The sequence below is a fragment of the Centropristis striata genome, chromosome 14 (genome assembly GCF_030273125.1).
Source record: "Centropristis striata isolate RG_2023a ecotype Rhode Island chromosome 14, C.striata_1.0, whole genome shotgun sequence".
Lineage (NCBI taxonomy): Eukaryota > Metazoa > Chordata > Actinopteri > Perciformes > Serranidae > Centropristis > Centropristis striata.
Genome location: NC_081530.1, coordinates 21,094,716 through 21,113,264, shown reverse-complemented (window position 1 = coordinate 21,113,264; position 18,549 = coordinate 21,094,716). Strand labels below are relative to the sequence as shown.

At 38.1% G+C, this 18,549-nt stretch overlaps 1 protein-coding gene across 2 annotated transcripts in view; it reads left to right on the top strand.

Annotated features, from left to right (window-relative positions):
• med30 (mediator complex subunit 30) overlaps positions 1-18,549 on the top strand; it is a 63,466-nt gene that overhangs the window by 1,980 nt on the left and 42,937 nt on the right. For both annotated transcript variants that reach the window (XM_059350373.1, XM_059350371.1), the window contains exons 2-4: positions 1,153-1,453; positions 5,702-5,860; positions 12,257-12,364. In XM_059350373.1, coding sequence (XP_059206356.1) covers positions 1,244-1,453; positions 5,702-5,860; positions 12,257-12,364 — 477 coding nt within the window. In that variant the 5' untranslated portion in view covers positions 1,153-1,243. The remainder of the gene's footprint in view (positions 1-1,152; positions 1,454-5,701; positions 5,861-12,256; positions 12,365-18,549) is intronic.

Genomic DNA, 18,549 nt, shown 5'->3' with positions numbered 1-18,549 from the left:
ATACATAATACACTTTTCCATGTTGTACTGTTCCATATTATATTATATACCATACTATACAATATATGGATGGGATGATATTCAAAAATATAGCTCACAATAAGTTAATTGTGGTGAATTACTATTATCAGGATAGTTGCGATTTTCCTTTGTATGACATTTTTGATAAGGATGACCTTATGATTTAGTAGTAACTTATTTAATATTGTTTGTTTTTTCTTTTGTTTTTCCACTAAAAGAAGTTATTATTAGATTATGTCAAAATGGCATCAGTCGGTCTACCACTAATTCCTATTTTTCTATTTTAATACAGTGTCATAATCACAATGTGTTTTTTCTGGTTGGGAAAAGTATGGACGCTGTGTGAATGAAAATTCAAATAAAAAAACACCTATATTTAGAAAAACATAAGTTGAGCATAAAAAATTGACTGTACAGTATTATATTTAATATATGCTACAAAAAAATGTGAATTACATTATCTTTTATTTACATTTCAAACGATTTTATAAATTTCTTTCTATTCTTTTTTTGAACATCTAGTCTTATACCCATTGCCTATAGTTCTTACAAGATATCTGACAACTTTTTCTTGTATTAGTGTGATTAAAAAGCAAGTGTATGTGCATATTTGGGTAAGTCTGAATACAGGTAATAATTAGAGCCTGTCTGAAACTGGTTTTCAAGGAGAAAAATGAACCGATATGGAGGTAGATGTAGTAAAGTTTTGAGCTGAAATTAAAATAGACCTTTTTTATGGCTGTCACTTTTTCTCTAAATTATTTTGAATATTTCTGTCTATTCTTTTTTTAATATCTAGTCTTATACTCATTTTTCTAATTCTACTTCTATTTATTTTTATTTTCCTTTCTAATTCTCGGTTTATTTCCTGTTTTTATTTGTGCTGTTGCAACACCTAAACTTCTGTACTTGGGATCAATAAAGTCTCATCTTAGTTGTATAAGGAGGATTTTAATTGCCAAAGACTGCTTCTCTGCAATAAATAAATAACTTAAACTTGGCTGGTCATGCAAGCTAAATATAATGCCAATATGTTTATACATTACTGTGGCTGCTGTTCCTCTCAGAAGAAAAGCAGTAACCTATATTAACTTGTCCTATTTTCTCCCTCTTGTAAATCTCTTTCTGTAGGCATGTAACTGTGTCCCGGTGTGGAATAGCGTGACAGGTAGCTTCACCTGGACCTAGATTTCCTGCACCAGCATCTTCATCTGCTGTCTCCATGACTACCCCTCCACTAGTGTCGCCATTTGGTGGGCAGCCTCCGCCGCCGCCGCAGCAGCAACAGCAGCAGCAGCAGCAGCAGCAGCAACAACAGGCCCAGGCGGCACGTGACGTCAACACGGCGTCTCTGTGCCGCATCGGTCAGGAGACGGTCCAAGACATCGTCCTCAGGACCATGGAGATCTTCCAGCTCCTCAGGAACATGCAGGTCTGTCTGTCCGCCCACACGCCTGTCAAATCTGCTTACACTCAGTTTTCTGTTTGCCTCTCCTTCTGTCTTTCCTTCTCTCTTTTTTTTTTTTTTTAAACATATATTTCCAAAGCTGTTAGAACACTTAATGTCATAACAACAGTATGAAAGGAGTAAAAACTGCAATATGGAGACACAACATCATTAAATAGCTCCATACAAAAGATAAAAACAGAAGAATATAATCATAAAAAGCCCGAAAGATAAAAACAAAAGATATAAAAGAATATACTAAAATAGTAATAATAAGTCTGATGGTAACATGGCAGAGCACTATTATACATATAACAAAACAGCTGTCACTCAGGAGAGCAATTATTTTATTTAATGTTTTCATGTAGGATTTAAAAACAAGTGAAATGCAGATTGAATATTGAATGGGAAAAAGCATTTTCAAAGCTGAGACATCAGAACAGTCAAACTGCCAAAAGCTCTTGATTTTTAACTTTTTAACGAGGCATTTAGGGACAGTAGAGAATCTAAAGTTAACTTAATCTGAGGATCATGTAAGCCTTTATATGGACTGAAAAATCAGTTTCCAACAGGTGCAAAAAATGTGGCTAAAAGTGGGTCCTTGTCAGTCACATGTCTGCAGAATTCTGCTCAGGCTCAGCTTCAGATTGAAATTTAATTCAATTGTATTTATACAGCCCAAAAGCTCTAATCACAAGTTTGCCTCAGAGGACTTTACATTCTGTATCAGCATTAAAGGAACACTTTGACCGCATAATGTTGCTTACAGGTATATTTTATTACTCAGCCCGTTGGTAAAGTTTTCCTTTAAAGCAGGTAAATAATAGATTTTGGTATAAGGATACAAAAGCAGGTCCAATCATCATTGTATTAATAATGAATTATTAAAAACGCAAAACAATGGGTCCAAGCAGTGGTTGCATTTGTGAGCAGAGGCTGATGAATCAAGCCTGTCTTGTATAAGAGTTTTCAACTTTGGCTACAACTTCAACTTTACTGCATGGTCCTTGAGGGAAACGTGTTTTGCAGCCAGGTAAAACATAGAACACACAAAGATGAAGGCACACAGACTCAAGAGATACAAGAAACAAAATAAAATATTTCAAGTGGAAACAGGAAACTTTAAGTGTGCCATTGCTAAAACCATCACCACCAGCCCTCACTTCACCCTTCGAATGGCCATTTGTTTATCAATTACTCAGCCTGCGTTACCTTGAATTGTTGAAGAAAACTTTTCTTGCCTCCACAATGAATGGAGAATTTAAAAAACTGACTAAATCATTAATTAAAGGAAATTGGTGCTGTGAAATATAATCCAAGTCTCATTTATCCTGCCGTATGCTCACCACTTCCTAAACATGTACATGTTTTTGCTAAATTCTTACAAGTTAACAAACACTACTTTCTCTCACTTGAAGAAGCATGCAAAATAAATAATGTATTACATATAGTATTTAGATTATTATAAATAATATAAAGATAATATCTATCAATGTATTTGTTGAAAATAACTTGCATCAAACAAGTTGTAACGTTGGTGTACTTTAAAGACCTACTAAAATACAAAAATAACCCCTAAACATATATTGAATATATGAAGAGATACAAGAAACAAAATAAAAGAATTCAAGTGGAAACATGAAACTTTTTAAGTGTGCCATTGCTAAAACCATCACCACCAGCCCTCAGTAGTTCAAGGGGAAACTAATCTTTGGGAGTCTTTAACATTTGGTGTTCTGAGAAATAAAGAATAATCTAGGGCCTGTTCACACAACGATCTCAGGTGAAAACGACAAAATATTTAATAGATAGCGTTTTTTGGGCTTAAAAACGCAAAAAAAATGAAACCACCTTCCAGAGTGGAAATCTAAATAAGTCTCCACTGTTGCGTTTCCGTCTAAAGGGTTGAAAATGCAAACGTCAACAAACATCAGTCAGACACTCAAGTTGCTTTAGCAGCTCTGAGAACTATCCAGGAGTCATTTCAGCAGTTAAGCAGAATTATCACATATGATAGAACAGAACAGAACAGAGAAGGTGCGTTAATTACCTAGGACGATTTTTTCTTTTTCTATTTCTATTCTATTTGGCGCTACTAGGAAGAGGGGCAGGAGAGAAGAGAAGTCTCTACGCATGCTTGAGGTCTTGGTGGCTCTCAGTGCTTCACAGTCCCACCTAGCCACCTGGCGTGCAGACTACATTGTAGACCTGTCACGATAACACATTTTTTAGGATGATAATATTTTCCCAGAAACTGTCATGTTAAACGATAGTATCGTTGTATCGCTGTTGTTTTAGTTTTATATCAGAGCATAATAAATACATCCTTTTCCACGGCAATCAATTATTAATTCTCGTGAATTTTAAACATTGGAATTGAAATGTGGAAAAGAAATATTTAAATATCCTAGATAAATGAAACATCAATAAATAAACTACAACCAAAACAAATAAAATAGACTTTGAGGCTCTGCTAACAAAACATTGCAATGAGATAGTCATTATGTATTATATTATCTTATTATTAAAATAACATATAAACAGCTGGAATGGCTGCTTGGGAAATTTAGTTTATTTTGGCAATTCGTACTGCCTGTCAAACATTTGCAGCATTACTTTAAACACAACACAAAAAAGCACAAAAAGTCAAGATATTGACTCCAGAAAAAAAACTATAGTGTCCATTTTCATATATTGAACGACAGGCCTACTACATCGAATTTCACAGACTTTTGCATCACCGTATGCACACAGATTTCCCCCTAAAGACGCTCGTCCAAAAATGCAGAATTAAAAGTGATAACACAACGCCACTTTTGCGTTTTCTGTCCATCTAAACAGGAGTTTGTTGTCTAAATCTCCATCTGGTGGGTAGAAGCTCAAATTCTCCATACAGAGGTTAAAGAGGACACTGTAGAATATCTCAAGCCTGAAGAAATGGAAACATCCTCACATATACAGTACTATTGAGTGCATCCAGATTGTTGAAATCAAAGTTCTTGACTTCAAAAATGCTTATTTACCAACAGTGATTTTGTATGACAAGTGCTGTCAAAGTGTTTATGACAGGAAGTCCAAGTTAAGCTAAACAAGGCTCTCACTGTGTGATTTCCTGTGTTGAAAGGGCACCACTTTCTGCTTTTGAAGCTTGTTTTAGATAAGAAAGCAAAGATCAAGGCCACAGATTAACTTTTGAAACTAATCTTTTTGTTCGGAGACTTCATCACACAGGGTGTTGTCGGAAATATTATCAAGTCCCCATGAGTTTACACGGTACATTAGTGCAATCAAGTGACGGCGGAAAAAGTTGTCGACTTACATTAAAAGTTAAGCTGGTGGATTACTTGAGCGTTTTCTTCAGGATATCAGGAGTCTTTGTTATCAGTTTGCTCCGCAGTTCACATGTAGTTCAGCTCTTGACGGTGTCCTGAAGATGAGGTCAGCACCAGTTTATCATGGAAGTCTGCCTTCTCCTCCGAGACGCTCCTCCTGCACCTTGTTAAAATCACAGTCAGACGCGGGCCAAGCGAGCACGCCGCAGCCACAGAATGCACAAACAGCATTGTTGTGACTTGTTTTTTCTAAGATCACAGACTGTTTTTATTCTCATAAAAATTCTTCATTTATCATCCCTGTCTGGCTGTCTGTCTCCCCCCCGGTTCCTCTGTTTCTCTGAGTCTCTCTGCTCACTTTCCTTGCCCTGCAGGCAGACTTGTTTCATGTTATGTAGGATGTTTATAATCAGACAGTGCTGCCCCAGAGGCTTGTCGATTTTCTCAGTAAAAAACACGTCTTGTTACTCTTTAACACCCATTGTAGTTAAAAGCCAGTGATGCCGCCTCTGTGTGAGCGTGAGTGAAAACATTCACAGTGCAGCAGTTTGAAGCTGCTGAATTTTTATGCTTTGTAGTTTAAACTGTGACTTTATTATAATATTAGGACATTATATCATATAGTTGCATGAACACAAACATGTTAAACACATTTTAAAAGTTTCTCAACAGCCTCATTCTGGAGTAGAGAGGAGGTGATCACTTTGTTATCCGTGTAAATGAAAGTGCTGAGCATTAGCAGAAGGCTTCTAATGAACTATCACCAGTTAGGGAGCAACAGAGGGTCTGTAGTGCCTTTTGCAGTCAGTGGGGATCAATGGCTGTTTCTTTTTATTAGCACTAGCAAAATTGTGGGCTTCTACTTTGCTTAACACAACGTTTCCTCTGTGGTGTTTCCCAGCTGCCTAATGGAGTCACTTACCACCCCAACACCCACCAGGACAGGCTGGGGAAACTGCAGGAGCACCTACGGATGCTTTCTGTGCTCTTCCGCAAGCTGCGCCTCGTCTACGACAAGTGCAATGAAAACTGCGCCGGCATGGACCCCATACCTCCAGAGGTGAGACACGGATATCTGACAACTTTTTATTGTATTAATGTGATTAAAAAGCAGGTGTATTTGCGCATTGGCGTGCGGTAGATGTAGTAAAGTTTTGAGCTAAAATTACCTTTTTATGTGGATTGTGCATCAATTTCACACTGATACGACCATGAAAAGGTCCCTAGAAGGCTGCATTTTAACCCTCCTGTTATGTTGCGTGAAAATTTACCCATTTTAAAGTTTAAAAATCTACAAAGTAATTACAAGTATTTTTTCACAATTTTTTTTTTTTTTTAAATGTCAAATAAAATTTAAATTAAAAAAAAATAAATGCCATGTAAAACTATTGTATTTCATATGTAGGTTTTTCCAATGTACATAAAAAAGTTTTATATGAAAAACAAGTGAATTATCGTCGTTGAACCATGATCTGTGAGAGGTACAGAACACCATTGCACTAAACATTGAAATGGTTATTAATGGAGTTATTAATGAAATATAAACAATGTTTATTGAGATTTTTTAGTTTCTGACACTTTTGATTAATTAAACATGCCCTGGGTCAAATTGACCCACATACATTATTGCTGTTCCTGAGAAACGAACATTACAGGAGGGTTAAACAAATAACTATATTAAAAAATATTTTATTATAGAAATGATAACTTAAAAAAATAGTTTTGCACCCCATGATCACTTCACCCTATGAATGACCATTTGTTAATCAATTACTCAGCCTGTCTTACCTTGAATTGTTGAAGAAAACTTTATTTTTCTTGCCTCCACAATGAATGGAGAATTAAAAAAACTGAGTAAATCATTAATTAAAGGAAATTGGTGCTGTGAAATATAATCCAAGTCTCATTTATCCGGTCGTATGCTCACCACTTCATGTAAACATGTGCATGTTTATTCTTACAAGTTAACACTACTTTCTCTCACTTGAAGAAGCGTGCAAAATAAATAATGCATTACATGTAGTATTTAGATTATTATAAATAATATAAAGATAATAATTAAAAATGTATTTGTTTAAAATAACTTACATCAAACAATTTGTAACGTTGGTGCACTTTAAAGACCTACTAAAATACAAAAATAACCCCTAAACATATATTGAATAAATGAAAATAATAATCAAAAATAAAGTAGATTAAATATGTTGTAATGCACTTCAACAACCTGCTGAAAGTTCCTAAACATATTCAGCATTTTAGTAAACTCGAATTAACAAATTCCAGTCAGTGATTACAGATGAAAGTGAACCACTGTAAAGGAAAGGTTGTATTTGATTTATAACAAAGACAAAACTAGAACATCGTGAAAGAGCATGCATTTTTTTTCTTGATTATCTTGTTTTTATAATTTTTGGCAGCCAAAATTTCTGTTCCCAGCTCAAGATTCAAGATTCTTTATTGTCATTGTACAATGTACAACAAAATTCCTTTTGGTATTTCTCAGTGAGGTATAAAAACAGACTTAAACATACAGACAATAGATAAGACCAACAGACATAGAACATTCAGTTAAAACAAGATATGGGAAAACAATTACCATATAGTTCTTGTCATGGTTACATTCTCAGTCACTAATGAGATGTGATTCTACTTTAAATACACACTGTGCTGCTACTTCTGCAATTAGATCTTACATGAGGTGATTGTGTCCACCGTGGGGAAGTGGTCGAACTACATTTTTAATTTGACGTGATTGAATGATCTTTCCAGATGCAAAACGTCAACACACGCTGTATAAGCTTCTCAGCATTTCTATTTTTTCTTCTTCTATGCGTTCAGCCATTGCCTCACTCAGCCAACTGCCTGCTAAATTAGGAAGCTGTTAGTTTAAAGGAAGTAGGCCATTGTTACCGCCACGCCCCCCTCCTTGCTCTCTCAGTCTTACACACACACACACACACACACACACACAGATCTTTACCCTGGGGGACTCTTATCTCACCTACTCCCTCTAGGTCTTTCCTTTTTTCCGCTCGCAGCAGATTCATTGGTCGCTTCAGGTGAGTCTCCTGAGTCTCTTTACTGCTTGTTACGGCCATCCACCTTCAGGAACAACAGCAGTTGAGCTCAGACGCACTGCCACCTCTGCCTGCCTGCACAAACACACATGCATGTGCACAATTGTGGCCCACACAGTGAATATTTACAACAGAGACACACAAACACACAGCGGTTGGAGGCTCCACGCAGGGCTACAGCTAGGCTATCCACCACTGTTTGATTGGATTTATGACTGCGGCAGTCCCTTCCCAATTTCTACAGATTGGCTCTGAGCTAATCTCTCTCACCAGACTCCTACTGAGGATAAAGGAGGATGTGGGAGGAGACCAGTCTTAAATTGGAACAAATTTGTGATGGCTGCCACCGTGCACATTTTCCGCATTGAATAATACAGTTGCTACGAAGCATTCTGAATGATCTATCCACCGGTTGTTCAGAATGGCTCTCGTCTGCAGCTCCGCCCAGAAATCAAAGCTTAGGAGGGGTTCACTTTGACATTTTCCTTTGCTCGGATGGTGTAAACCCTCATTGAGTTATTATCTCGCTATTCCCCTCCCTTCTTATTTCCACTTTGTTTAAATGTTTATTCTCTCCCCCCCTTGAGGCCGAGGACCCAGTCCAGTGCTGACCGGCCAATAGCTCGGCTCGCCATGTTTGTCTGGTGCTGAGGGTTGTAGATTTTGGCCCCAGCATGCATGCCATTTATCATCCCGCAGAATTCAGGTGCCTGCCTGACAGCCCGCTCACTATTGGCTGCCTGAAACAGGAAGTGGAATCAATGACTCGGGCAGCGTGACCTCATCGCAGCCTAATTAGCAACAGACCGGTTTAATGAACAGCTGGACCAAATGCACACGTCAGCGCTTTCCCCTTTTTCTTTCCAGCTGTCGTTCTGTTACTGCAGCTTTTTTTTCCTCAAACTCACACTTTCTGTTTGTCTTTTCTCCTCCTGCTATCCTTCTTTCTCCACCTTTTGTCTTCTACTTGCTCGGTATTGGCTCTTTCTCCATTTCCTCCGTTCTCCCTCTCTTTCATTGAATCTATTTGCTCACACTGGCTTTGTTTCACTTTCTTTCTCTCCAGCTTTCGCTTCAAATTTTCCTTTGTTCCTTTCTCTGTGCTGTGCAAGTCTTCTCCTCCCCTCTGTCATTTCCTGCACTGTTCAGCCATACTATTTAATTTCCCTCTCCCCTTTCACGTTCACTCTGCTATTTTGTTTTGTTTGTCTTTCCTTCCCTGTTTCTTTTTGTCTCGGCAAGCCAACCTGGAGAACTTCATTAGCCCATTCTTCTCTGTCAGGCAGGAAACCACATCCATCTTTCTGTGGAGGAGGCAGGGGTTATGACTCACACAGGCACACACACACCCACATAATACACTCTCCATCCATGTTTCCCACCCTACTCAGCACATTTCATTTTCCCCCGAGAAGCTGCCAAAATCAGCTCGCTACCTTTAAAATTGAATATGTCATTGGCTTCGGTTTGAAATTATCTCATGAAAAAACTTTCCCCTTTTCCTACTTAAAAGTTTCCTTGAGCCAGAGACAAGCTCATAGTTTGTCTGATATAATATCCTGCACATGTCCTTGCTGTCTTTTCTCCCTCCAGCAGTCAGAGTTTTCAGTTTGGCGTGAAGCTTGGCCTGGAAGCTGACAGGAGCACAGAAAGTTATCCAGATTTTTTTTCTCTACATCTTTCTGTCGCTCTTTGTTTCCCCGCCTTGGCCTCTTTGTGTGTCTCGTATTCTCTCTTCCCCTTTTTCCTTTTCTATTTCCTCTTCTTCTTTCCTTTCTTGCTCTTTTTCTCCCTGCTTTCTTTTTCTCTCCCTGACATTTCACCCACCGTCTTACAGTTGTCGCCTCTCCCTTCATCTGTGTGTCTACAGTTCTCTCCTTCTGCCTCCGTTTTTGTTTTTTTCCTTTCCTGTTGATCTTCACGTAGGCCGACTCCAGCTGACTCAAGCACCAGCCAGTTAGTCATTGCCTCCAGACCGAGCAGCTTATTCCAGTCATTGTTTAGTGTCCGCAGGGCCGCCGCTCCAGCTGCACGGCCTCAGGTCAGACGGTGTAGAGAAGCAGTGATTGGGTGATTTAGATTAGCGTTGTGCCAAGTGGTTATTGGAGCAAGGTGTGTTTTTCCATCGCATGGCAGTTGTTATTGGCTCCCAGTTACTTGCAGAGTCTCTTACTCTAATCTGTGTTTGTGTTCTTGTCTGGTGAGACAGGAAACTTTGAAGATGGCAGTTTTTTGGGGATGTTAGTTTTTTCTTGCAACAGGAAATCTGTGTTTCCAGTGTAATAACCTACTGTGGGATTTTTTTCCAGCTTTAATTTAAACCCATTTAAAGTGGTGTCATATGTCTGAAAAGTCTGTAAAATTGACTTCATGTCAACAAAGCTGATAATATGTGTTTCCTAAAAAACTCTACAGTCGTACAGACGTGTGTCTACGTTTATATTGTGTCTGTTCAGTAGCTCTTAAAAGATCATCAAGCATAGAGTCATGGAAAAAAATATTAGAGCATTGTTATCTTCAATTTCTTGTTCATTTTAATTCCTGGTACAACTAAAAGTACATTTGTTTGGACAAATATAATGATAACAACAAAAATAGCTCATAAGACTTTAATTTAAGAGCTGATATCTAGCCATTTTCCATGGTTTTCTTGATAATGATTTTGTTTATTATCAAGAAAACCATGGAACATGTCTAGATATCAGCTTTTAAATTAAACTCTTATGAGCTATTTTTTGTTGTTATCATTATATTTGTCTGAACAAATGTATTGTAGTTGTACCAGGCATTAAATGAGCAAGAAAGCAAGGAGAAAACACGGGTGGTCAAATATTTTTTATAATAAAGCACACATTGTCAGTTTAAGACCCTTTATGTCCATGCTGTAGCAGGAACAGTGTGTTCTCAAGACATCCACACATCACTCAGATGTGTGACTGCAGCAGGCCTCCTGCCTCGCCTCCTCTCCCCGAGGTGACCACTAGGGGGCAGTGTGATGTAAAGCAGCAGCTGGTGACCCTGTCGGCTCTCAGGAGCGCCGCCTCGCCTGAAGGCTCTCGCACATCAGCCTGACTGTAGTGTCAAGCAGACAAGGTCAAGCACACAGAGCGTTTAAAAATGAATTAATCTCCCACTCATTTTCTATCTCCGTCTCTCTCTCTCTTTCTCTCTCCACGTTGAAGAGAGACGGGCGAGACTCAGCCTGTGTTCGAGAGCTTACACAGAATCCCCATTTCCACCACTTCATGGGAACAAGATTATCAGACAGCACAGGACTATCTTCAGTGTAGAGTAGCTCTCATAGCTTGAGATTGCCCATACGCACATAATTCTGACCTATAACTGCACTCAGCGGACATTTAGGAGAAATGGGAAAATGCAGCTCTGTGCTTTTAATGTGTTTGGATCATGGACAGAATAAGAGGAGAGAGGAACAAGGGAAAAGTGCATCAGAGTGAGTTTTATTCCAGAAAGAGACTACTTCACAACTACTGGACACTCAGAAAAGAGTTGATTGCCACAAGCGGTTATACAATTGCAGTGTAATAATAATAATAATAATAATAATAATAATAATAATAATAATAATGTATTTGTAAAAAACTTTTCAAGCCGGGAGTGCAAAGTGCTTCCCAGAATAATCAGTAATAACCCCTCCTGATAACGAGAGACCGAGAGGGAGCTGCAAACCAGCATTAACAGCTGTTTCTATTTGCCTCCCACTGCTGATTTTGAGTAAACAATAAACGCTAATGAATGATGCTTTGTTTGTGATGACACTTTTGTATAGTTTTGTTAAGTTTTAGCAGCTAGCACTAAGGCGTTGGTCAATAAACACTGAATATGACCTCTAGGTTGACACACTGCCATTGACATAGATATTCATAAATATAGAAAAAAAGACAAATAAACACATTTTGAGAATTCAAGATCAGCAAAATAAAAGCCCACTGTTTAAAGATTGTATAAAAGAAACTACAACAAATAAATCACCCAAAATAGAGCAACTGAAGCTATTAAAATAAACTCAAAAAGCCCCAAAGTGAACAAGTAAAACTATTGAAATAAACTTAAAACAGGTGGCAGCACAACAGAGCTGTGTTATTAGTTGTCAGGCAAGAAGGAAAGTCTGTAAAAATGAGTCTTCAGACAGGATTTAGAAGCAGAATCAGTGTCGGCCAGCTGAAAACAGACTGGAAGACCGTTCCAAAGCCGAGGCGCCAGTCGGGAGATGTGGAGTCTGTATGTGCTGTAATACTGTAAACCTGAAGCAATCCAAATCAGTTGAAAATGTCAGCGTTATGCAAGTGATCCTCCTGCAGTCGTCTTGCTTTACGGTAAATAATACAGCCAGATTTTTGTTTCCCTGTCCCTTCCAGCTGCTGATACCTTTCGTGGAGGATGACAGCTCCAAACACGAGGATCGCTCAGCCGGCCAGAGCCGCCCCGCCACCGAGGAGAGGAGAGAAATCCTGGAGGTCAACAAGGTATTGTGTTCTGTATCTCAATGGCACAGCGCTGTTAGGGTTACGGGTTTGATTCCCAGCCAGCGGTAATGAAATGAGAAGGAAGCGCATAATAACAGACAAATGAAAAAGGTTTCATGAAGAGATTTTTATCACAGCTTAACACGATTTTATTTCAGATCAGTAAAGTTTTCATTCATGAGCCTGCAGACACTTCAAACGTACCTGAGCTTCAGGGTCTAATATCTTAAAGATAAAATAGTTAGATTGATAGAAGTAATAATTAGGCATGAAATTCATTACGGATTAGTAGTTTTACTCACCATCATTAACCTGAAGCTTTCATAGCCCTCTCTTCATGATTCAGATAGAAACCATACAGGCTGTAAAGACGCAGTTTGTGCAAAACAAAATTAAGAGGCTGCACTTGATAAACTTTATTGTCTGCTGATGGAGTTTGTGTGTATAAAGGGGCCAATATGCTGAGGGGAAATACTATTGTAATACCCCCAGGACTTATTTGGATGTACATGCATGTGCGGATGTCAGAGGGTCTTTATTTGTGATCAAGGAACATCTGCCCATCTCTCCAACGGAGGTCAGTGAAAGTCAGAAAGTAGCCCTGGAGGTGGATGAGCTGGATGCTGAAGGCTCAAGATATTGTATTAGATATTGATATCAGGAACAGTGCCTGTGGACTAACTAAGGGGACTGGGGGATGTGCCCCCATTATCAGTGTATCATTCTGCTTAGCCTTCTTAAACTCTATGAGGCTCCTGTTGGTTGTTTAACCTCAGATTAAGAGCCTGGTAGTGGAACAGGGGACCATGGGGTTTTCTGGTCGTTTGATAGTGAATAGGCGCCACTTTGCCTGAAATAAAGAGCGACTCCACTAACATTAAAGACGTTTTTTTTTCAAAGCAATATTTATATGCAAGATAATATTCCGCTAATGAAGCTTCAGGGGGAACCAGTGGTGGCTCTACATCACAAAGGAAAGGCCATGGACGCTATTTAAACACTGTAATGCACAGTTTAATGTGCTTGGTGCAAATGCATTTAGGGCGTGTCTAGCTTCATTTTTGCTAGTTAAACAGTGCAAAATATGGCTGCAAAACAAGGCGCAAGGGGTTGTATTTAGTCTCTTAATTAATCAAAGGTATGCTTTGGACATAATGTGAAGTAAACCAATCAGAGTGTCATCTCTCATTCCCATTCAAAGCCAAGTCTTTACAATAAACTGTCAATTAATACTACCCTCACTCACCTGCACATGGTGAAGGGGTCATGGGAGTAGAGGAACTGTCTTGTGCCTGGTAGTGCTGAACTAGAGGGGCTGGGATTTAAGCTACATGTATAAGCAAAAGCTCTGTCTGTACTTTAATAATAAGTCAAACTTGCTCACTTGTCTTGTCAGTAAATCTGTTTCTAATTGCCATAAACAAAATCTGTAGGTGCAGCTGAGCTATTTGGTTTGGTATTGTCAGTTTTACATCTTTACTTTTTCGCCGATGATGTAGTTTTGTTCGATTCAATGGATCTTGATCTTGAATATTGCAGCGATATACCAGCATCGTTGTATATTGTTGTATAAAATAAATAATGGTTATCATACAGTGGATACTTGCTGATCTAGGGTATTAAATTAAATATTTTTATTATAGTTATAAAAGGGAGATTTTTTTACACATACTTCCATTAAAAATGGTTTAAATTTTCTGTTATAATGAAGGTTTTTTGACCAAAAAAGCCTTGTGTATTCATTCCTTCAAAGGTCATTCAAACTGGTCAAAGTGCCATTAAAATCTCTTTTCAGCAGAGTATGAAGTTGGTTGGAATGAGAGTCATTGCCTCGTAATCTGAGGTTGAGGTCCTTAACCTTGACTCTGTGGACTGTCAGGCTGACCCTGAGTGTTTTGTTCGTGAGTGAGGGTGAGATGACAACGAAGTGTGAGTGTGACTGGATGTCATACTGGACTTTTGTGGTAAAACTTGGACGTTAATGGGAAGTGGCTCCGGGAAGTTAAGTCATAGCATTGTTAATGGTGTCATATCTGGTTTACCACTTACCACAGATCATAAAATAATAAGAATGAATGACTTTGTGTTCCTAGTACACATAAAAAGATTGAAGCTAGTTTAACTGCGCTTATAAATATAATGCACACATCAAGAGACAGTTGGCTACAATGAGCTGACTTCAGTGAGATATTAGCTGATGGTGTTTTGAATATTAACAAAAGGGGAAAAAATAATTTACTTTTAAAAAAAAATATATCTTGTGAGTGAGGTGCTCACTTCTTGAGTGGTTTCAAGTGGCGGACATCAAACACACCTGAGAGCTTTCTCAAAAGTATTCACTGTCAGATATGTTTTTGCCCGGCTCTGATAGAGAGGCTGTTTTATGACACTCTGAAGTGCAGAGCAGAGAGCTTTTCTTCAGACTGACACGCCACGCTGTCAGTCAAAGTCTGAAAGTTTGTTGGAGAAAAGATTTAATCCTGAGTCATGGCTTAGTTGCATGCTAAAGACAAACAAGGTGAATTTGAGCATGGAGATGCACAGAAAGGTGGTCTCTTAGACATTAATTAAACATAATCCAGCAATGGAAAATAAAGTGAAAAATGTCTGTTAAAAACAAACTAATCCTTGTAATGCATAACAAGGATTTTTGTTATATTTCACTTTTTAAAGTTATCTATCTTGGATGATATGGGGGTTTTTGTGCCTACCATGGCATTGCATTGTCAAAGAATGCCAAAGAATATTGCGTCTTGTTTTGCAGACACATTTCTGATGAACAGTTATTGTCAAAGCTAACCTTGGGGACAGATACATCGCATTCCCTGTGACTGATTCACATAGAATACATTGCTATGTTTTGAAATGGCAGCAGCAAGATGTGTTGGGATTGCTCTAATACTAAACTGAAGAGATAAAAAAACAGAATGCATCAATTCAGAGTGTATATTTACAAAAAAAAAGTTTATCACTTTGAACATAAAATATGATGTCTTCTGCAGCCGTACGTCAATAAGCCAATGAGCTGAGAATTAAATTGGATAAAGCTACAGTTTGCAAACTGAAAGTTGCAATAACAATTATAAAACACAGCTAAATACAAGTATTAATTTGAGCAAAACTAGCTTACTGTATCAAACCTTGCTAACATGAATTACTATGTTTAATTTGAAAATACCTCATACCTCTTCAGGGGCTAAAACATTGAACTCCTTGACGTTACCTTTAAAGTATTATCTCAGTCCAGTTAGTTTAAAGATTGACAGGATCAAGTCTCTTTTCATCATTTCAAAATAAAAGTTTATCAAAACAGGCTTTTTCATAGTACTGTATATATATATATATATATATATATATATATATATATATATATATATATATATTTTATTTTGCGCATGTATGCATGAAGCGATTAATTGAATTATTGATCATTAATGTTAAAGGTAATCGAGTTGGCAGGTTTCTTCCAAACGGCCATCACTAGCAGTTGTAAACATTTTCAAACCAGTTTGATATTAAGCCAAACACCGGACAGGACCAGTATACCGAATTTTACCACTAGGTGTCGCACTTGTCTTAGCAGCTGCTCCAGGGTGTAACATAATAAGACTGATGGCTCCACTTGGTGGCGGTGATGCACCTTTAAGCTGGTTTGCGAACCGTCAATAATAATAAGAATCAGTAGAGAGTGAATCAGCACCTCAATCAGCAGGACAATTGACACTTGGATCAGTTTTACTAATCTGCTTTAACAAGTCTTGTCACTCTCTACTAAACAAACACAACGAGGGAGTTTGGAGTTGGGAACTCCACTTGCACAAACAAGCTCTGATTGAGTAGCTGTTGCAGAAAATTGCAGACCATAATTTCTATCAAAATGGGGTGCGACTGCATGAAAATCTTGAGGAGTATAACAAAAAGATTCAAAATATTTCTGCATGTGGGATACGTTACTTCTTCTGTCCAGTTAAGGTATAGTGCAGATCAGAAAACAAGAAACAAGGCAGATCACTCAATAAAGACAAAGACAGGATGACATGTTGATTTTACATGTTCAACAAATAACATGAAAAGATGAACGTGTTATTTTGTTGCAGTGGTGCACAGCATTGCTGAACTGACCACAGGGAGAGGTTATTTTCACACTGACAAACCCTGCCGCTTGATGTTTTGGCATTTGCCGTCATAGATTATCTTTGAGTCCAGGATTAGGTTTAATCTCTCCCTGGGAAACAGGCCCATCAAGATGACATTAAAGCGATGTGTGCCAATATCAGCCTTGGGTCGAAGGAACTAAGATCCCACATAGATGCAGGTGAAGTCAGACACAATACCTCCAAGCAGTTCACATATCTGAACCGAATACAGTAGTTGTGGACAGTGAAGTGCAGCAAAGGTTCAGGTAAAACACATCATGCATTATTTAGGAGGCCTTTTTAGTTCGCTTCGTCTGAAATGGATTTGTTTTGTTTGTATATATTTGTGTGTATATAGAGTTCGTAGAGAGTGAAAGAGCTTTTGTTCTTTCTTCAGAGAGAGAAGATTGTGTTTGCATTTGCCTTCACACATGCTTTCAGTGAGTGCGCGTGCTGGCTGAGGCCCGTCTCTGTTTCCTCTCTTTGTATGTGCATTGTGCTGGCTCTGTACAGATTGTGCATGCCAAGCCGTCTGAGTGTGCTGCAATGATAATGGTCCAAGGTCAGGAGTGTCAGCAGCAGAGATGAGAATTGGTTATTTTTAAGAGCTCAGCACAGCTCCCCTGGCTGCTTTTAAATGTTAACACTACAGTGAAACATTGCAGTGAACCCTGCGCTCAACTGCACTCAGCCTCATCCAAAACAAACTGCATCCCCTTTTCACACAAAACCTCCATGCCCACAAAGAGTGCAGTTAGAAAACTGCAGATATTGTGATAGATAAATAACCAAGTGCCTATTCAAAATATTTGAATGCGATATTGGACTGAAACACACAAATGTGTTCCAGCATTCATGCAAAAAAAAACCCCACCCCCCCAAAAAAAACAATTTTCTCCATTTTCTTTGCGAGTTTCAGTGCTGGTACATAGAGTACCAGACTTGAAAGTGAGTGTAATTTTGTTGTGTTAGAGACCTGTGTATGGATGTGATAAATAACCTTGTTTATAATATGACCTTCCCCCTATGCAAAACATTAGCATGCAAATTGAGTTCTGTCAAATGATCCAAGTGTATAGAGATTGAGAAGACAGGCTACTCTAATACGCTGAGGGCAAGCTTTCCTCTCATTCTGCAATCCTTTAACACACAGCAAGACCTTATTATGCAATATCATATTAAAAAAACAGCTTGTTATACTGCATACTGTGTCCAGTATTTAACTTATTTTAAAGTTGAATACAAAGGATGTATTGATATTGATTTTAAGACACATTTCAGCTGTAGTATTTCTTAACCTTGTCTGCATTTCTTGATCTTCCTCTTGATTTAAGGGGAGTAATTATGGGATAATTTAAACTTTTGTCCCCTTAAAGCTGTCAGTGGAGTTTTGTTTACGGGTGGTTGACGTGAACTCAAATTCAAAGTGAAAAAAAGAATAATTCAAAAATATATGTCAAATGACATACAATTATATTCCCTTATATGTGAATAATTCAAAACTGAATGTGTCCATTTCTAATTCTTCATATATTTAGCATATTATTAACTTTTGGTGTGGTAGTCCTAAAATGTGTCCACCGGTGCAACAAAATAAAGAATGTCATTATTTAATTCAGAGAATGTTGGACAGATAAGATAGATAAGCCCAAGGCATATCAGTTATGAATTTTTTATCAATTTACATTATTTTCAATGATCAATCAATGTAAATTGATAAAAAATATTCAGATCAATGCTTAAACTGCGTTGTACCAAAGGACTACTTTAAGACGACCAGTTCCAACACTGCACGGAAATAGTAACATTATGAAAATATTTGAGACAGAACTGATCTTGTGTGCAGTCCACCTGCTCCAGAGATGTCTTCTGTCCTTCCTGATTCTGGAAGGACCCCTCTCAGTAATGGGGTGGTCACATTAATGCCTGTTTTATATCTACATAATGGCGTTGCTCCAGGAGGACACCAGTTTTGCGGACAAAATGTAATGTGTCATAATAACTCTACATAGGGACCTTAACACTTATATCCTCTTCATTAAGTAAACA